General features: G+C 37.8%; 2 protein-coding genes across 3 annotated transcripts in view; one reads left to right on the top strand and one right to left on the bottom strand.

Moving 5' to 3' along the window:
* The window catches only part of homer1b (homer scaffold protein 1b), a 51,348-nt gene extending 42,441 nt beyond the window's left edge, over positions 1-8,907 (bottom strand). Inside the window, exon 1 of the mRNA XM_007243942.4 lies at positions 8,382-8,907. Within this exon, the coding sequence (XP_007244004.3) occupies positions 8,382-8,386 (5 nt within the window). The 5' untranslated portion in view covers positions 8,387-8,907. The remainder of the gene's footprint in view (positions 1-8,381) is intronic.
* Positions 8,908-8,980: 73 nt separating this feature from the next.
* tent2 (terminal nucleotidyltransferase 2) lies at positions 8,981-21,429 on the top strand. Of its 2 annotated transcripts, none has more exons than XM_049470370.1 (15): positions 8,981-8,999; positions 11,830-11,995; positions 12,133-12,243; positions 12,731-13,007; positions 14,066-14,180; positions 14,299-14,390; positions 14,574-14,637; positions 14,739-14,805; positions 16,256-16,332; positions 16,462-16,590; positions 16,764-16,807; positions 17,389-17,525; positions 19,509-19,600; positions 20,556-20,635; positions 20,746-21,429. In XM_049470370.1, exons 2-15 carry the CDS (start codon positions 11,862-11,864, stop codon positions 20,818-20,820), a joined length of 1,494 nt encoding a protein of 497 aa, XP_049326327.1. In that variant the 5' UTR covers positions 8,981-8,999; positions 11,830-11,861; the 3' UTR covers positions 20,821-21,429. The 2 variants fall into 2 exon arrangements, with proteins under 2 accessions (XP_049326327.1, XP_022523360.2); XM_022667639.2 differs by lacking the exon at positions 8,981-8,999 and adding an exon at positions 10,035-10,327.
* The last annotated feature ends 522 nt before the right edge of the window (positions 21,430-21,951 follow it).

Genomic DNA, 21,951 nt, shown 5'->3' with positions numbered 1-21,951 from the left:
ATTGTATTGTATTGTATTTTTTCGCTCATCTGTTTCAGTATCTGCTGAGGGCTTTGTGGGCGTGTCTCTTACTGGGATGGTGAGATGGCCTATTGCTACATCTTCTAACCATTAGCACAAAGCACGGCAGGCCCTCAGAGAACAAGCCTCCATTCCAAAAACCAGTAAGCCATGTCCAAGCCCACACTGTTTCCTCCTCATATGTACAACATGAGAGTGGTTATGTGAATCACATGCTGAGTGGGTGGACTGGAGTCTTCTGTGTGGAGGCTTATCGCTGGCGTATCAAATTTAGCACAGCTTCTCTGAGCTGCGTCCTTTTCTCTAGGAGGAATCTGAGTTGTGCTGCTCACTGTGAAACAATACAGCAGATTAATTAGTGTTTTGATTTAACGCGGATGCTAATGGAGTCACGTCGACGAACGTGTGCGTGTTTGCGGCCTGGATACGTGGCGTGAGTCGGGGGCTACTAATCTGTATGCAGCTCAGATGAGTGGCATTAGCAGTAACTGTGGTGTGATAAAGATCATTTCACACTACTTGCCTCCTACAGCCAGCCAGTGTCCAAGGGTAAAAGTGTTCACCCTTGTCTAATAGCCCTCCCATATCTTACTCTAGTCCAGTTTGTGTTCGAACGAGGGAGTAGGACAGTACATCATCCCGCAGCGGGGTTTAAATTGACGCAGCGATCACACATTCACACATGCGGGTGGGTTTAGGATGGAGCGCCAGCTAATCGCTGAGGTAATTCTGCATCAGCTAGCGTATTAGCGAGCATAATAACAAAACAAACCAACAATTAGACAGATCCAGAGTAATCAGAGGAGGCCTGTGGACATTATTCATACTGTGGACAAAAGTATTGGGACTATGCATGTTCAATATGTACAAAAAAAACATGCAATGCCGAAATCTATGTGAAATGCGGTAAATTAACTTAAACTTCTCAAAGGTTTTTGGGCACTTGGTTTGGCTGAACTTATTTTTGCTAGGTTAAGAAGTAGTTTGGTGTAGTTTAGTGGTCAGGACATTTACTTCAATTGTTACTTCTCAAATCAAGGATTTTAAAAAAGTCACAACAATAGACAAACACAGTCTGCTTAAACGAATACCACACAAAAAAATAAAATGTTTGCATCGTTTTAGTGAACACAACATGTCAGCATTCACAGTGTGGGGTTGAAAAAGAATCTGAACCTTTGGATTTAATAACTGGTTCATCCTCCTTTGGCAGCAGAAACCAAACAGTTCCTGTAGTTGCAGATCAGACCTGCAGAACAGTCAGGAGGAATTTTAGATTATTCCTCTTCACTAAACTGGTTCAGTTCAGCAATATTCTTGGGTTATCTGGTGTGAATCGCTCTCTTGAAGTCATGATGCCACAGCATCTCAGTTGGGTTCAGGAGGTCAGGACTCTCCAGAAGGTCCAGTATTTTCTTCTGTTGAAGCCAGTATTTTCTTCTGTTCTGTTGCATCATCCATCCTCTGTTGAGCTTCAGCTTGCAGACAGATGGTCTTAAGTTTTCCTGCAAAATGTCTTAGTAAACTTGGGAATTCATTTTTCCGTTGATGACGGCAATTCGTCCAGGCCCTGAGGCAGCAAAGCAGCCGCAAACCATGATGCCCCTCCACCATGTTTCATAGTTGGATGATGAGTTTTTGATGATGGTGTGTTGTGCCTTTTTTCACCACACAGTGTTGTGTGTTCCTTCCAAACAACTCTATTTTGGTTTCATCTGTCCACAGTACATTTTGCCAGTACCTGCCAGTTCCTTATTGTGGATTTGTCAAGAAAAATGTTAGCATGTGCCAGAGATTTCTGTAAGTCTTTAGATGACTCTAGGATTCTTCCTCACCTCATTGATCATTCTGCTCTGCGCTCTTGCAGTCATCTTTACAGGACAACCACACCTAGGGAGAGTAGGAACAGTGCTGATCTTTGTTCATTTGTAGACTTTCTGTCTCACCGTGGACACATGAACATCAAGACTTTTAAAGATACTTTTGTAACCCTTTCCAGCTTCATGCAAGTCAACAATTCTTGAACATAGGTCTTCTGAGAGCTCTTTTGTGTGATGCATGATTCACATCACGCAATGCTTCTTAAGAACAGCAAATTCAAAACGGGTGTGTGTTTTTATAGGGTAGGGCAGCTTTGACCAACACATTAGAGGTGTGCCAAAAAATCGATTCACATAAGAATCTTGATTCTCATTTACTACGATTCAGAATCGATTTAAAATGTCCCAAAATCGATTCTGAGGGGCGGGTTTTAGACTGATTTTGGGCTGGGTATTTTTGTTGGACCTGGCAACCCTGGGGATAGGGCTTGTCCCTTCAAACGGAGATCTTCCAGACACACACAGAGCGTAGCTGTTTGAGAATCACCGGTAAGATGGCAGAACAAGCACTATATTACCTTAGATTAACGTGTAGTTTCAATGTTTAGCATAAAAAAGATCGCTAGTAGTTAGTTTCAGTAACTGTTAGCTAGCTAACTAGCTAACTTTCCAGTTCCACCTTAAATAACGCTACAGGTGGCAGCGGGCTGCAGCATTTAAGGCGGAACGGAAAAATAACAATAAGCTAATCAGAGCTAATTTCAGCTCCTCATCACAGAGGAATTAAGGAATGGACAATATGAATTAATTTCTCCACCTCCTGCCCCCTTTCTGAAGAAATACAACGACCTTAAAGTTAACTAGTTAATCAGCAGCTGCTCCTGAACTTTAGCGCTTCACTGCTATCATCACATCAGCCCAGCAGCGTCACCTACACACCACCGCTAGTAGCCTGGTAATAAAGCAGTGTTATTTATTATTTATTTATTGTTCATTAACGTCATTGTGATATCCCAGTGATTCCTCTGTCACCGAGGACCCACATTCCTGCACATTTTATTGTTTTTGTAACACATTACCTGCTCCAGGACCAGTGTATATTATGGAGGGTTTTTTTTCAATAAGATTCATAAGCCAGAAGCAGAAATTTTTATAATTCAAATCGTTTTGAATCAAAAATCGATTTTGAATCGAATCGTGGCCCCCAAAATCGGAATCGAATCGAATCGTGAGATAGTAAACGATTCCCACCCCTACAACACATCCAATCTCTATCTCACATTGATTGGAATCCAGGTTGGCTGACTCCTGGCTCCTATTAGCTTTTAGAAAAGTCATTAGCCTAGGGGTTCACATACTTTTCCAACCTGCACTGTGAATGTAAACATGTTGTGTTAAAAAAAAAACATGCAAACATATATCATTTTTGCGTGGTATTAGTTTAAGCAGACTGTGTTTGTCTATTGTTGTGACTTAGATAAAGATCAGAACATGACATTTAATGACCAATTTATGCAGAAATCCGAGTAATCCCAAAGAGTTCACATGCTTTTTCTTATAACTGTATTTTTGTTAGGCTAAGAAGTAGTTTGGTGTGTGAGCATTCACTGTGGACCTCTACCTCACTCTTCTTCAGTCTACCTTGCTGTACTTCACTATGCCTTACTTTACCTTTCCTTACCTTACTCTACCTGTTACTGTGAGACTTTATCTCGGTCTGCCTTAATCTGTTTCACTCTACCTCACACTGCCTCTCTCTGCCTTACTCTACTGAACTATTATATAATATAATAAATACAGGTAATCCGACAAAATGTTTCTGTCTCATACAACCAGGTCTAATGTTATAGCAATAATAATATGTGAATTCATTTGTAACAGTGTAATACTTCCTATCAGAACATCAATAAATACACAATATATCAAAAACAGACACCGTCTTGTCCATCGTTTCTTCTGAAATCAAGAATATCAATAAGGAATATCATGATATTCAAAGACATTTTTACAATATACAATATAATATTCTGACAGGTAGACCAGTATGTACCAGTAGATGCAGATGCTCCTCCATATTTAGTACAAGTAGTAGTACAAGTGTAGTTAAACAAGATTAATTGCACTAAAATTAACCATAAAGTTGATCAGTATTCACTAAAATCTAATAATATCTAATTATATCTAATAATATCTAATAATAATAATATACATAATATTTTATCACAATGCAATAAAATATCATTATATTGCTCAGCTTTAGTCTCAACTGCCCCTCCTCCTCTTCTTTCAGCTGCTACTATATTGAACTGAAGCAGTGCAAACAGACACAGTAAGAACTGGACGAGGCTGAAAATTTCCTCATCCACCTCCAAAAGTGCAATAGCGTGCGCTGCTGAACTCAGGGAATACAGACTCCCTGAACAGGGGTCTGAGGAACCACAGACATGACAATTTAATCAAGAAATAAGAGCAGTGGCCCTTAACACAAGAACTGCGGCTTAATAAGAGCAAGGGGCTTTTTCACCGCAATGACAATGAGTTGATTCAAAGCAGAATTATGTAGCATTTTTACATTAATATAACAGTTCAAAATCATGTTGATGATCCACTCAGTTGGACTATGGAGAATCGGTGCAGGATAATGATTATGAGAACTGTGAGTCATATTTGTGTAAAACTGATATTTGTGAAATATTACTCTACCACATCAATACACAGGGTTCTCTCACTTGTAGTGATGTTGCTGTATCACTCAGCTAATAAATGTCAGAGACAAAGACATAGAAGACATAGAACCAATTAAACAGGCCAAAATAATATTAGAGCTCATTTTGTGTTTAAATATATTAATACTATAATAGATATAAGATGTTATCAGTTCATATCTGTAAATATTTTCTAAAATCAAAAGTACCAATAGTCAATAGCAATCAATAGTTATAGCCTTAAAAGGAAATTTACAGTACATTAGGATAATTAGCAAATAAAGCCCAATCCGGACAGGATTATTTTCTCAGGGGATATTTTACACTTCTCCTAGTCAGTGATAAAACTCTTGCATCCGGACTGCAATCGAAAACACAGGAGGACCAGTGAGTTTTTTGGCTTTCTCGATCACATGACATCGTGTTCAGTAGCTCCTCCAAAGTGTAATTACGGTGCGTGGCAGTGAACAAATAGTTATTTTATTAAAAGTGAAAAGACGAACTTTAGAGATGTGCATCTGGATGGTACTAAAATTACCAGGGGACCACGGAGTTCAGCGAAAAACAGTAGGTAATTCAGCCTGTAATTTACTCAGAGGACGTCTGAGAAAAACATGTAGATGGTCGTTCCGGACGGGAATAAAATTACCCCAGGACCCCCTAAGAAACGAATCCCATTTGGATAACACTACACATTAGGTCTAGGGGATATGACCTCAGATCTATATCATGACTAACGGCACTTTATGCACATGTCTACACATGTGGTAACTAGGCCTGTCACAATATTTTTTTTTTACATACCGTCCCAGAAATAATCGTCATTAATGATAATATGGTCAATTTAAGTCCATTTTATGCCACTGATGTTACGAATGAAACAGCATATTGATACATTTATACATTAATTTTAATGAGCAATGAATCTTTAACTATTACGAATGATTAAAATATTTAGACATAGCAGCTGTACTTTAATTGTTCTTGTATTGTCCTTTGGTTTTAATTCTCTTATTTGGATTCTTCTACAGTATTTCTCAACAAACCACTTATTTTGTAGCGAATGTAGAACAATATCTAAAATAGGTAAAATATAAAACAGAGGATTCCTGTAGGTTCCACTACAAGGTTTTACATTTCATCATAACAGTAAGTACCAGAAACTGCTAAAAGCAATGCTATTCCACTATTGCCTGAAGCCATCCCCAATCAGTGATTACTCCTCAAAGAAGCTGAAATCAATGAGGAGGGCCAGAGCACAATTAGAGGTCATTCTGTTACAACATCGCTTAATTTTATGATACACACAAATCCTAATTCATGAGAAATGCCTCAGTCGCAGCCTCTCGACTGCAATAAATGTAATATAATTTCCTAAATGAATAACACAAGCTTAATTGAACCAATAATGTCTGTCGTTCCAGTAACATCTACAAATCTTCCATGACGCCACTTAAATAAATAAAATGTCTCTTTAACAGCAAGCTAACCAAGTAATACCTGCATGTTCCAGTGCCGTGCGTTATGTATTTACGAGCAGATATGATGATGGCGCCTCACACCTTTCTGCTTTATCATAAATCTTACAGTATTTCATAATAAGATAAAACGCTGAGCTGTGCGATGAGAATTTCACAGCCAGATGCTTCTGTGAAGCCCATTGCTGATCTCACTGCCAGTATTGGAATCAGAACTCGATTAGCCAGGTCCCGGCGTACGGTTCTGCTGGAGCTGAGATTACATGGACGGAAATATTTGGGACTTTTGTCATTACAGTGGAATAGTCGTGTCTGGCTGATATGGAGAGCTGATTAATTGCTGTAATGATTTGATTCATTCTGCCTGTGGAATTACATAACATTGTGCAGCACTGGTAAGTGTGTGGATTGCATCAGTGATCACAGAGGATCTTAATGTCCACATCGCCTCAGGAATAAAGGTGGGACAAAATATCAATGTTGCGATATATTTAATCATTTTAGTTTGCGATACATTACCAATAATTGGTGTCAAATATTTTACTAAAGCACAGTCACTCTAAACTCTCTAAGACTCACCCTGCCATTAATTTGATTTACTAAAGTTACAACTTTGTTACTCTACATGGTGGCGTTAGTCAAATAAATAGGGTTTAATTTAGCCTGCGGTGAAGAACATTGCATGTCAAATTCTCTTAATCTGACACCAATAAATCCTTAATTCCAGGTATTTACTCATCTAGGAGTGAATAGGAGCATTTATCCTCTTTAGTAACACAAAGGTCGTGATGTATCACAGAGAATCGTCTTGTCATATATCGCAGAATCACAGTATTGTTATATCATATTTATCATGGGCAATAAATCATATTTATCATGGTCTTGTGACTTCCACCCTATGGTTAACAAGCATGACCAAAATCATCAAATGCAATATACACCATGCTGGTCAAGCTGATAGCTAATAGTTTACAAGCTAGCTTACTAGTATATGGTATGTTTTTGTCTGAATGAACAACTAGATTTTCCTCCACCTTGACCATCATAGACCATCTGAAACCAGCTGGCAGCAAAAGCTGATTGAGAGCTGGATTTTTCAGCAGGGTGGACACAACTGTGTAACAGTGTAACAGTGGACTAACATCGTATATCAGTTTTTCTTTCTTTAATCATTTCTAGCAATATTACAGACACATTTAATGCATCATTAGAGATACATGTTGCTAGCAGTAGTGTAGTGTAAGTTACTACAAGATTTCACAAATGCATTACCTACTTAATTATTTACCAAAACAAATGTAGTAAAAAAGGTACTTCTTTCTACAAGTCTAAATGAAATCGGATACTGGTATTTATCAAATTCAAAGCAAATATTATTAGAGAGTGGACCAAAAATGTGAAAAATGCTTTTATCATACAAAATACATAATACTTAATTCAACTAAAACTATAATAATAGATCTAACACAAAGATCTAGTGTGTAAAATTGTTACATTATGTTAGTTGCGTTCATCTCAATGCATTTGGTTTGTAGTAAATCTGCAACCACTAAAATATTTCTACACTGTAAAGAATTAATTAAAGCTACATGTTATTTTTTAATAAATATACAACAGGTTAAACATAGATAAATAAACACAGACAAATAAAGTAAACATACAGTAGACTATGAGTCATAGTTTCCTTTTGCATTTTATATAGGTTAAATATATATGTTTAAATGTATGAGTTTAAATGTATTGTATAAATACAGCTATGGACAACATGTCTCCCAAATTTCTATTAAAAATATTGTCATTTAGAGCATTTATTTGCAGAAAATGAGAAATGGCAGAAACAACAAAAAATATGCAGAGCTTTCAGACCGTAAATAATACAAAGAAAACAAGTTCATATTCATAAAGTTTTAAGATTTTAAGTTCAGAAATCAATATTTGTTGGAATAACCCTGGTTTTAATCACAGTTTCCATGCATCTTGGCATGTTTTCCTTCACCAGTCTTACACACTGCTTTTGGATAACTTACAAAAATACGAAAATTCCAAGCAGTTCAGTTTGGTTTGATGGCTTGTGATCATCCATCTTCCTCTTTATTATATTCCAGAGATTTTCAATTTGGTAAAATCAAAGAAACTAATCATTTTTAAGTGGTCTCTTATTATATATATATGAACACAGGATTATTATACAGCACACTATGAGTCACACAACTGTATATCAGCTGGTGGACAGGTTCGCTACTGAAAGCAAGATCAGGACGTGCCTAAAGCACTGTATCATCCCTGGCTCTGCTAAAATCCACGCTATTATTATTTATCCTCCTGCAGCCTGAAGCCATTCCTCATTATAAACTTACCCCATGTTGACTCGCCGTTCCTTCTGAATCCTGAGAGAAGAAAGAGAGAGAGAGAGAGAGAGAGAGAGAGAGAGAGAGAGAGAGAGAGAGAGAGAGAGAGAGAGAGAGAGATAGAAAGAGAGAGAGGATAAGCCAATTTGTCCTCCCGCTGCCGCTGAGACTGAGTGGCCTCCGCGCGCCTCCGCTGGTTTTAACTGAGCCGGGTGTGTGAGCTGGCCATCATCAGTCCGAGTCTGGCCGCTGCTCCGCCCGCTGCCGCTGCATCTCCCCCCGCAGCCCCGCGGTGCTCTCTCTAACGCGCGCGCGCCCGGTGACAAGCAGAAGCCCACGGAGCGAGCAGTCAGCCTCCGGTCAGTCTACACTACACCATAAACCCACCACCACCAACACCACACACCGAAATCACACCCACAGCGCTCTATCTGCCCACTGACATTATTTATTCCCCCTGAACACGAGCGAGCCGCGCTACGCTTCCCGGAGATGCGCTTAATGAAAAGATGAATGAAGACCCCTCTCGGTGGGCGTGAGGATGAGGATGAGGACGAGGATGAGGATGAGTCCTGCTGCCAATCGCTACTACAGCCCACATAACATCACGCAGGACAACGCCCCCTGGTAGGGCCATTAGGGCAAGTTCACTGACACGCTTTTCTCATTATCTCATTATTTTTCCATATAAAAAAGCAATCCTTTGTACGTATATTTTACTGTAAATTAAACATTTAAACAGGTGCTTCAGCTATTTTACTGACATTATTTTCTTCTTTCTTCATTATTTATCTTATTATTATATATAAAATATATAAAATAAAATCCTACTACCACTAATACTACTAGTAATACTACTACTACTACTACTAATAATAATAATAATAATAAAATAATAATAATAATAATAATAATAATAATAATAATTTGTACATTTCATTACTGCAAATTAAACGTTTTGGTTAGGTACCTAATACTACAGTTGATTAGGGCAATTTTACAGAATTTCGAAAATCTGCTACTATTATTACTATTATAATAATTTTAAAAAAACGAAGAGAATGAAGATTTGCTTTTTTACTGCAAAAAAAAAAACATTTTTATTTGGAACAATGTGTTTAGAAACTAATACTACAGTCAATTACGATTATTTTACTGCCATTATTTTCTCATTATCTTTTTTAGTAAAAAAAATTAATAATACTTACTAAAAGAAGAAAAAACTGTGAATAAAACTTACTGTGCTGTGTATTTAATACTACAGTTGATTCCGGCTTTTCACTGACATTGATTTCTCTTTTTTTTTATTTTTTAATCTAGTTTATTTAGAAAGCACTAATAAAAAGAATTACTTAATTATTGTTTGATACCTGTTAGTAAAATATTTGTTTTTTGAAAACTAACACTATATTCGATATTCTTGTTCAGTAATAAATATAAATATTACAATAATTAAACTGATCATTACACATTTAAAGGCTTAAAAATATCAATAGTATAATGAACCATTTTTATAAATATATGTTATATATTATTGATTATTGTATTGCTTAAAAGAGGACTTTTATTGAGGATTTAACCCAGAAGCAGAAAAGCTCAGTAGCCGGTACCTACAGCGATGGGATCGGTCTCAAACGGCTTAATAAGTCCACTATCTATGTAGTTAGTTGACTAGCTTACCATATGTTAATGAAATGTCACCATTTACACTAAAATTATGTCTAATGTCTGAATATGTGTCAGCATTTATGACATCCAATGCTCTTTTATGTGTGTAGAAATCGTAGTTCTGTCGGAATGACGTGCACTATGTAGGGAGCTGGAGGCGATTTGAGATGTACCCGTGCATTTAACGTTAGCAAGCTGGCTAAGGACTTGTGTTTTAAATGTAGCAAAAGCGACACACGCGAACAGCTCCCCGGCTAAGTGGCTATAGCAATATCTCCTTTCTATCAGTAAGTTATGGCTCCTGTTGTATTTATTTGATAAAGATTAGTAGGTAGATATTTTCTGTGTATCAGGGTGTTGGATATTGAGCTGGTTTGGTTGTCACTCAGGCAGTTAGCTAGCCTACCTAGCTGTTTATTTGGGTGGTTAGCTTTGGTTCTAGCTAAGCTAACGCTAGTTAGCTAACCTAGCTATATTTTCTTCAGTTTTTATGTATTAAGTAAAGTGTACTGACCCACGATCGTTTACAATTTATTTTAATTACAGAGTTATTATATTTTCTAGTTCTTGAAACATCAGTAAATTATATTATCTGCATTTCTACTGGCTAAATATGAAGCTTGCTAACTAGTTAGCTAGCTCAGCTAACTGCTTCCTTTATTTACCATAGCAGGTTAAATAAGAGCCCATTTCTGAATATTGATAGCAAAATACCAACTTTCTAATTAAATCAGGTAAATTTAGTGAGAAGCTCGTTAATGTTTTTATTTGCATTGTGGGCACGTGACTAAATATTTTAAGGTTAACCCTGACATAAGGTAAGCCTGACATTACGCCACTAAATCTTGATGTCTTTTTGAACATTACATAAAAAGCTTTCATGTTTGATAAGGAGCAAAACTGAATATAAATATTTAAGTAAAGCTAATAATGTCAAAATATAATGAATAAAATCATAAACTTGCCTCTTTCCTAGAGTTCATTTGAAAATCAATATTTTTCTGAATACAAATAATCCAGTCCATGTCTTCCAAACCTTTAGTTTCGTTATGTTTACATCTATTTTCAAACATGCAGAATTTCTGTTTCATTCCTGTTACTGATCTGGAATTGTTAAGTGTAGTAGAGAGTAAATTGGCAATTTTTTAGAATGTAAGTTAGTTATTTTACTTCAAAAAATAAAGGTTTTGCATTGTCATTTAGAGCATTTATTTGCAGAAATGGCTCAAAAGATGCAGAGCTTTCAGACCTCAAATAATGCAAAGAAAACAAGTTCACAGTTTTCTTAAACACTGCTTTTAGATAACTTTATGCCACTCCTGGTGCAAAAAAATCAAGCAGTTCAGTTTGGTTTGATGGCTTGTGATCATAAATCTTCCTCTTTATTACATTACAGAGGTTTTCAATTTGGTACAACTAAAGGAACTCCTTATTTTAAGTGGTGTTATTTTTTTCTAGAGCTGTATATTCAAGCTGTATGTTTAAAAAAAAGTTGGTCTGATAAAGCTGATTCTGACATTGGTACTATTTTAAAACCTGATTATTTCTGATTAAATAAATAAAAAACGTTACATTTCCTACTAGTTCTGTTCTGTCTTGAACCTGCTTAGTTTTACACTTGGATAGAAAAACTAAATAGTGAGGGCACTGAACATATTAGCTATTAATTCTTTGGGTTTCATATGCTGTCAGAATTTCAGAATTTGAGCTTATAGTTTATATGTACATTTTCTGCAACCTGATTGCTCAGAATGATCCTCCTTTTTTTTGCTTCTTTGTGGATCATTAGGTGGCAGATGTGTGTCCACGTCTTTCCAGAGAATGTTTCCGAGGTCTCCTGTCTTCCCCCATAACCGGCGGCAAGCCAGTCCAAATAACATGTTCACCCAACCCTCTTTAGCCCGAGCCTTCGTGCAACAACAAATTGAGTCACAGCTGAACTTCACAAACAGAAAGTAAGTTTGTGTTGCAGATTTGCTGTCAAGCCAGTTTGACTAAATGAGAAAACGAAATCAAAACAGTTTAAATGATAAGAAGTCCTGCAATGTTTTTTTTAAACATATCAGTAAGCTCAAAACCTTTATTTTTCTAGTTTTCACAGCCATCATTTGAATGGATTCCCTCTCATCCCAACCTATCAGTGGAAGCCTCCACTGGATGTTCCGTATACCAGTCCGAATGGGTCAAAAAATAAAAACAGAAAGTAAGGTTTTCTCTCCACAATTTATCGTAGACTCATATTGTATAAGAAATGATACAATAAGTTTTATCATCACTTTATATTAAATTGTCTTGCATTACAACAGCTCTTGTAATAAAGTGGTTCACTCTTTTGATTAAGTATCCCAAATGATGGGTATAAAATAATTAACAAACCTATTGAGTCTTTGTTTTTGTATTTTAAAATGCCTATTCTAATGGCGAATTTTGTATTCACCATATATCACATTCAGATAATACATACAATATGTTCTGTACTCAGCTATAAAACCCTTCTGTTATAAAATTGTGCTCCAAAATATCAGTCTCAAAAGACTGATTTAATTTTTTTTCTTATTTAATTTTACCAAGAGACGTCTATTCCGTGCCGTTGCACAATATTGCAGCACACTCTGGACCACTATATTGTAGAACTACAAGGATTAGTCGCTATGTCTCTAACATGCTAACTCTACTTATTATTCTTCCAGGAGGAAAAGTGACGGCTCCACCCAGGATGACCAGAAGAGGCAGCGCGTCCGCTCCCCAAAACCATATGAGCCGCCGGGCAAAGTGTCTAGTTTTAGCCCAGTACATCGAGGAGAGCAAGGGCCATCTAGAAGGGCCGTGGATGAGACCTGCTCTCCCGTTCATTCTCCTATGCACACCCCTGGCACCTCCAAACCAGTAGGCTGTGTACCGTCTCTCAGGGAGGAGTCTTATCAGAATGCCTACAGCGGTTTCCCACCGTCCATTGTCAAAGATAAGGTATGCTTTCTGATCAGCACTTTTACTTTGAGAAGCTTCATGAATTTGGGCTTTGACTTTAGGGCATTTTCACAATTGTCCTGAATAAATGGGTCCACACCCAAGGACAATTCTGGGCTTGTTTTGGGGGAGGGGTTATTATTGCTGTTGTGCTTGCACACAGGCAAATTCCATTTAAACCGTGAATTGTGTACAGTTACCTACATCACTTCCTGGAGCCTAGGTTTAGCTGTTTCTTGTTTTTTATTATTTTCTTTTTGGTCAGGTAAATTCCCTGTGCAAGGTTTTAAGTTATGCAAGCCAACACAAGGCAAAATGAACCAATCACACAGCCCTACATGGAGCACTGAGGACATTTCTACAGTCTGCTGAGGACATAGAAGCTGAGTTCACTTGAAGTAAACTCTAGACCCCAGATTTCAAGAGGACCAGAGATTGGTTCTCTGGAATTAAATATAGTTTCAAAAGTAGTTAGTAATGTCTTTAGATTACTTACCTCATTCTGAGATATTATAACATGGGCCTGAAACTGGAACTAAACTGACCCCTGTTCCAGATAATGTTTAATTAACATGCACTACAGATATGCAATCATGCTGTACTTCCTTACCTGTATAAAATTGCCTTGTAGGGCTCAGAGTGGTCCAGCGGGCTAAGTGCTGCCATTATGATCAGGAGATTGTGGTTCGAATCCTGTTCATGTAGCTTGCCATCAGCTGACCTGAGAGAGCACAATTAGCCTTGTTCTCTCTGGGTGGTTAGATGGCGCTTTCTCCCCACTTCACTCCAAAGGGTGATGTCGCTTAGAACAAGCCGTCTGTGAGCTGATGTGTCAGAACTGAGTCAAGTTGTTAAATGGACCGTACTGTGTACTGTGGATGTATCCTAATGAACTACTGCCTCCAGAAGTCAATAATTAGCTGAATGGGGTGTGTTTGATTTGGTATGCAGCAGAATCCGGCATAGCAATCTTCTTTAAGAGGAGTAGTGTTGTAGACCGCTAGATTAGTGGAATATAAATCTGCTCATTATAATGGTTAAATTGCATTGTGTTTCAGCTGAGTCAGCAGATCCTGGACTTGTTCCTTGCTTGCGAACAGCAGAATGAAGACCTGCAGAAGAAGGAATCTTGTCGGGCCCAGTTGCAGTGGGACATTCAGCTGCTACACCCATGTATGTTTCTTTAGACACCCACCCTGTCTATTCAGATGTTCCTCAATGCTTGATTGGTACCACCTTAACTTTTCCTACAGATGCTAATTTTTGCTTTTCTATTCTGTTTCCTCTGTAGGTGCCAGGGTGTTTTTAGCAGGGTCGTCTCTAAATGGTTTTGGCAGTCGAAGCAGTGATGCCGATCTGTGCCTCGTAGTTCAAGATGGGCCGGTAAGTTTGTTTAATGAAAGATAAAAAATAAAGGGACACGGTACACCTGGTATTCATTGCTGTTCCTGGCTGAATACTTTGATCAATATGCAGACTGATATCCTGTGACTACTGCTAATTAATGTATAATGCTTTAACCTTTATTATGTATCATGTATAACCTTTTGTTTTTTTTACCCTCAGGTAAATCAGCGAACAGATGCTGTGTACATACTCAGTCGTGTGCAGAGGTTGTTATACAAATTGTGTATGTATCTTTGTACTCTCGTTTACTAAGTTATGTCCTGTACCTTGGTATAGGTTAAAAACTAATGGAAATGTTGATGTTTTTTTTTTTTTGGTCCGCAGCTTACATTGAGAGACCTCAGCTCATCCGAGCAAAAGTACCCATTCTAAAGTTCAGGGACCGCATCAGGTAGGCATTTAAAGCTTAGAATTGCAAGATTAGCCCCTTTCACACATGAACAAGAATGTTTTTCAGACATTATTTGGAGGAGCTGTATATGTTGTGCTGAACATTACCAGGACTGTATCTGGCCAGCCCACTCTAGTACAAAGCCTGGGTACTGTCATGCTATAACACAGAATACTTGTTATGTTAGAATTTAAAAATGTAATCATAATCGAGAATTTCTCATCTTTTTTTTCTTTTTTTTTTTTTAAATAATTGTATTTCTAATTTTTCCCATTTTCTCCTCAATGTACACGGCCAATTACCCAACTCACTCATTAGGACTCCTCCAATCACTAGTAATGCCCTAACACACCAGGAGGGTGAAGACTAACACATGCTTCCTCTGATACATGTGAAGTCAGCCACCGCTTCTTTTCGATCTGCTGCTGATGCAGCATTGCCGAGCAGCCAGCGCGCTCGAAGGAAAGCACAGCGACTCGTTTCCGGTACATCAGCACACAGACGCCCTGTGCTGTGGACATCACCCTAGGAGTGATGTGGGGAGAGAGCGCCATCTACCCACCCGAAGGGAGCCAGGCCAATTGTGCTCCCTCTGAGCGCTGGCATCTTGATGGCAAAGCTGCATGAGCGGTGATTTGAACCTGCGACCCCCTGCTCATAGTAGCAGCGCTTTAGCCCGCTGGACCACTTGGCGCCCAATTTCTCATAAATTTGAAGAATTTCAAGATTACACTATCGCCCAGTCCTATGGTCCAGCTGTTAGCATTGTGCCTAATGCACTGTTGTAGACTCCATCCCGCAGGTTAACTAAAACTCAAGATAAAAGTATTCAGGATTATCAATATGATTATCTGGTTTATCTAGATTAAATAGTTTAATTGTGTTACTATTTACATCTTAATTTAAAACATATTTGATTTGTTATTATATATATATATTTTTTTTAATTTTAAGTGAATAAAGACATCAAACTTGTAGACTCCAAAAATTAAAAAGAAAAACAGGTTACTGCCATCAGTCCTGCATTCAAGCTAAAATATATTGTTGTACATTTTTTTTGACATACTGTGTGTCATAAAACTCTAAGATTTCCTACAGTGAGTTTGGCTGTGAGCTGTCCTTTTGTCATTTGTGCAGTTTATTTATGAGCAATCTTCTCCCCCTTACACTTTTTAGTAGAAACACAAATCAGTTGGTTTCAGTACAGTATGTGAACCGCTGAAGTGAGTGGAACTGTAATTTAGGTGCAATCAATTGCACAGGCAGAGCTCTGACGTGATTGATAAATTATTTTTTTGTAATAATAATTAGTATGCACACACAGTGTGCAAACCTTTCTAAGATCAAGTTCACAGGTCTTTGAAGATGCTGCTTCTGCTGCACAATTAGTTTCAGTAATAGTTTCTTAATTACAGTCATTTTGACATTCTGTATTCATCTCTTATTGCAGTGGAGTGGAGTTTGATTTGAATGTGAACAATGTTGTCGGAATCCGAAACACCTTCCTGCTACGGACATATGCGCACAGTAAGGCTGTTAAACATCAAATATATAGATAAATGCATGTTTTCTGAGCGTAATGAGGGAATAACACCTTTTCCCTGTGATTTGCACACATGTTTGTGTATTATTCTTATGATTTATTTTGTGGTTTAGTTGAGAGGCGAGTTCGTCCTATCATCCTCGTGATTAAAAAGTGGGCCAGTCACAACAAAATCAACGATGCCAGTCGTGGAACCCTTAGCAGCTACACGCTAGTCCTGATGGTGCTACATTACCTCCAGAGTAAGTGCCCAAGCATTGTTTTAGAAATGAACTGATCTGTATACAAAGACATTAGTTCTGTTCTTTGCTTTTCTTTGCCTTGATTCTGATTTTTAATTCTTTGTTTTCATGAATTAAATTGGAAGGGCTTTTCATTAGACTGGTTTTAATGTTTAAATGTCTATCCTATATAGCTCTCCCAGAACCCGTGATCCCTTGCCTTCAGAAAGATTATCCAGTAAGTATTATTATACATTCTTATACAGGAAAACATTATAATCCGATTAACTTTAAAAAACAATTGGGCGCAGAGTGGTGCACTATGCAGCTTTGCCATCAAGCTGCCGGCGCTCAGAGGGAGCACAATTGGCCCTGCTCCCTCCGGGTGGGTAGATGGCGCTCTCTCCACACATCACTCCTAGGGTGATATCTGCAGCAAAGGGCGTCTGTGAGCGTATGTATCAGAACCGAGTCGCTGCGCTTTCCTCCAAGCGTACCGTCTGTATGGAAATGCTGCATCAGCAGCAGCTCGAAAAGAAGCGGTGGCTGGCTTCACATGTATCGGAGGAAGCATGTGTTAGTGTGTTGGGGCATTACTATGTATATGGGGAGTCCTAATGAGTGGGTTAGGTAATTGGCCGTGTAAATTGGGGAGAAAATGGGAAAAATTAGGATTTTTTTTTTATTATTATTATTTGTTGTTCAAATGAAGATCAAATGTTTGTATGTTTAAATACATTCCAAATTTAAGTGACACTGCAAGGATGATAATAAATTGAATTGTAGTAATATTACAAATTAATGCTTATTTTTCCTCAGGAGTGTTTTAGCCCAGTAATGGACATCCATCTGGTCCCAGACGGGCCCAAGAACATTCCTCCCTTCGTGTCAAAGAACCAGTCATCTCTTGGAGACCTGCTCCTCGGTTTCCTAAAATACTACGCCACAGTTTTCAGGCAAGTTCTTACATTATTTACATGAAGGCTATATTCAGACTGCCAGCCCAAATCTGATTTTTTGGCATATCTGGATTGGTGGAAAGCCAGAAACCATGTGAAATCTGATTTTTTTTTTTCCCCTCTCTCCTTTCCTCACCAAATCTGTTCCAAACCACATCTGGATGATATGGTTGCAATCGGATGGAACTCAGTCTGGACAATGTGGCCTCCCAAATCGGATTTCAAAGTGTCTTGGGGTCACAAGTGACAGAAGTTTGGGGGTCTGAGAACAGTGCCAATATTAGTTACAGAGGCTGTTAATTTACATTTGTGATATCTTCAGTGCTCCTTCACTTAAGCAGACAATTGGATGCCTCTCTAGGTACCAGGAACTCAGTTTGCAAATGCAGATTGGTCACATTGTTCACATTGTTTAGGCAATTCTCATAAAGCCACATTTAGATTTAACTCTATCTGTCAGACTTGGTTTTGTTTTTGATTGTGAAATGGCAGGTTTGATTTCAAAACCACAAAAATATCTCGCATGACTGCAATTATAATGAAGGCAGTACATACACATTACAGATTACTGTGCTGAAAAAAGCATGCCTGGCCCAGTTTGTAAAAGTGTCATGGTAATCGCTTACAAACTTAGAACCGCTGCAGTGAAAAAGCAGCTATACTGCTCCGTTCAATACTTTTTACATGAGGATTAGGGGTGTGGCGAGATCTCGTGGCACGAGAACAATATTTCTCGTCAGGCTTAAACCTGTCTTGCGGGGCAAAAAATACAGTTAAGTGTGGACTTTTTAAGAGGGATCTGGCAACCCAGTAGCGATAGCGATAGAGTATGATAGCTGAGCAGTGAGAACAGCTCTCAGCAGAAGAGGAAAATACGGGCATTTGCATAGAAGATGCTTCTGCTACTTTTAAGTTGTATATCTGGTTGCATTTTGGCATAACTGGTTCATAGGCAGGTGTACTAATCCCTTAGCCCTGTACTGCCCTGTTTGCACAGGCATAGGCTTAATATGTCTGGTTATGGTTTGCACTTATTGTTTGCACTATATAAGACCTAGAAAAGTTTTATTTTTATTTTTTATTCTTATTTCTATTTCTTATAGAATCAATGTGTGAGAGAAACCAGTCTGTTAAGTTTGCGTTATATGATTTTGTCAAATACAACTCTAATTTTCAAGCCATTTTTTATTTTTGACGTTTTCTTTAAATTTATTTTTAAATCTCGTCTCGTTCTCGTGAACCCAATATCGTGTCTCGTCTCGTGAGTTATTGTCTCGTCACACCCCTAGTGAGGATGGATAATGATTTTCCCACATCCTGACCTCACTAATGCTCTTGTTGTAAAAAGTAATCAAATTCATACAGCAATGCACAGTAATCTAGTGGAAAGTCCTAGTGAAAACTTCTCTGGACTGTAGAGACAGTTACTCAGTTACTGTTGATTTCAGTAAAAAAGTGAATAAGCAGGTTTTCCAATATGTTTATCAGTGTACACACAATGTACAGTTACTCTTTGCTTGTAAACCTAAATTTATACTTTTCCTGATTAGATTTTACCTTGCTAGTGTACCTAGAGTGTGTAAATCCTCACTGCTTGATTGCTTCTGTGCACTCTCACACACATCATAGAGACCAAACACTGGTGTAACTGTTGTCAAGTAGTTAGAGGCTTAGGGTTATGTTAGAGGAACCTCCTCTCTCATTTCAAGGAAGTTCGATCCCCTTCGGTAGAGAGAGAGCCCTGCGCTCCTCACAGTTTCCCAGGCTGCCAGGCTCTCGTTTCATTTCAGGGGTTTGAGTGACAGCAGCAGGTATGACTTTTCGCCCTTTGGTAGGCCCTGACTGGTCCTGTTGAACTGCTTGTGTACTTTGCTGTTTGTTTTGTTAAGTTTTAATGAGTCAGAGTGTGGGAAGTTGTGCTCGTGAGCATTGCACCTGTGCAGTAGGTTTAAATACCATGCATTGCTGCTTGTGTTTCAGATGGGACAAGTTTGTGATCTCTGTGCGTGAAGGAAAGGCTCTTCCCAGGCCAAACTCCTGGGAGTGGAAAAACAAGTTCATCTGTGTGGAAGGTAACATGGTGTGCAAAATGTAATGCACTTGTATCTTCAAAATGGCAACTTTTCAGGAGAAGGGAAAAAAAACTTTGTATTATGTACTTTCTGTGGAAGTCCTTGTTAAATAATATATTACAAATCACGTTTATTTGTTCCAATTATTTCAAAAAGCAATGAACAGTATGACAATAGTTTTTGCGTAACAATATAGACATCCCATGTGGGCAGCCATATACACGTTCAAGTTGGCTTAAATGTATGGACATGTGATGGTCATTTGGTCACAGTATTGTATAGCGATGATGGAGCAATTTTCTATGAGAATAAAGATAGGAGAATATCTAAAATTAGAATCAGGATATAAATTTATCATCCATTATGTTACTATGTACTTAAGGAGACCAATAAAGAAGCTTGCTTGACCTAGTCCTCCATGACTGCTGACTGGCAGAAAAGGTCATCTTGGTTTTGCCCCTGGTGGCAAACTTAAAATGCAACTCAGGGTTGTAGCGTCTGCAATCAATTTCTTGAGTGTTTAGTATGTTTTGGGAATGGTGTCATCGCAGGCCAACGCAACGAGTCATTCCAAATCAGAAAATAAATACTAAATGTTTTAAACGTGTAAAAGACAACGGTTTTAATTGATGGTGTCAATTGAAGAAAAAAAAAGAAAAAAAAAAAAGATTAACCACAACAACAAAAAATGGAAGGAGTAGTTTGGGAGGGGCACTGGGTGATGTATGGGTTTAGGGGCGAGGCAGAAGGGAGAGCTAATTGGACTGAGCAATGTGCCTCTGATCGCAGTAAGACGCAGATGGTTGGATGTCCACTTGGAGTGTTTGGAGTGGTTATTGCTTGACTGATGTGCATACATCCTAGCCTATAGCACAATTAAACTTAATTCATTTGCATATCTAATTGCTTTACAACACTCATGTTCATCTTGCTTCTGTTGTTTTGTTTTCCCTAGAACCATTTGATGGAACAAACACAGCCAGGGCAGTTCATGAGAAAATGAAATTTGATGCCATCAAAGCGCAGTTCACTGAGGTAATTAATGCAACTGAAGTACCAACTACACAACAGCAAATGTTTTGATTTATTAATAGATATTTAAAAAATGCCAAATGTTTTTTTCTTATTGTTGCTTTTGTCTGTAGTCCTGGCAGGTGCTGCAGGTGAGGAAAGATCTGGACTATATTTTACCCATCAGAGAAACAAAACCGAAGAGATAACTCGACTCAAAGCTGAGCTGCCGTCAAGAGACTCTTCAAGCATAATGTAAAAAACCTAATAAACAGCAAAAAATGAGCATCTTCACTGACCTTAGTGTTTTTGGTTGTGGGAGACTTTTTTTCCCCCCTAAACTGTCCCAGAACACTGGAATTTCTACTGGACCTAAGAGAATTAGTGATGTGCGTGATTTTTGGCCTCTGGCCATCTTATAGATCACATGAAGGGAGGGAACCTGTATTCTATATGCATGTGGCTCCTCCAGCCACAGTACTGCCACACGACGTCTGTGTTGAGCAGTACGTTAGTTTCTTTCCCTGAGATAAATGACTGTCATTAATCTTCGCTGTCTTTCCACCGTTGTTCACCAAGAGTAGAATTTGTAGCACATGCTTTTGTTTCTGAAGATTGAAACTATTCAGTGATGATTTCTAAGAGAGTTTTTGTGTTTCTTCTCAGAAGCGAAACAGTACAAGTCACTTTTTGGCACATGAACACTTTTATCTGAATTCTGTACATTTGTCAGTTTTCCTTGTTTTGTTCTTTTCACTTCTTTTGTACAGTCTTTTAATGTTTATTTAAAAGATTAAAATTTGGAATATTATCACGTCGCCTGTCTGGAACAAAATCCTTTTTTTATATATCTTAAATTGTTGCACACAGATTACACAGGTACACACCTGTAATATGTAAACAGGTTTGCAGGTTTACAAAAGCCTCAAAATTATTATTATCATCCTCAAAAAAGTATTTATATGTTTACTTCATTTACACTCCTTGTAAACTGATGGAACAACTTTAATAACCTAAGGGAACAAATACTTATATGCAGGGAAATACTTAAAAAACTGATTAAACTGATAAGAACTGTTGTTGGAAAAAAACAACCTGTTCATTTAAATAGAAATTAAGAGAATGATTTAATAAATTGAAGAAACTATCCATTATGTTAAAATTATTTATTAAATTTAGGAAATTTATTTTTATTATTAGACATTATTGAAGAAGGATTGACTAAATAAAGGTATTTATTGAGATAAAATGTGTTAGTTTGGGTTGATGATTTATTAAACTGAGGAAGGATTCTTATATAACAAATTCTTAAATTGATTGGATTGTTACATTTAGGGAAT

Source organism: Astyanax mexicanus, chromosome 22 (assembly GCF_023375975.1).
Source record: "Astyanax mexicanus isolate ESR-SI-001 chromosome 22, AstMex3_surface, whole genome shotgun sequence".
Taxonomy (NCBI): Eukaryota; Metazoa; Chordata; class Actinopteri; order Characiformes; family Acestrorhamphidae; genus Astyanax; species Astyanax mexicanus.
This window is presented reverse-complemented; position numbering and strand designations above follow the sequence as displayed.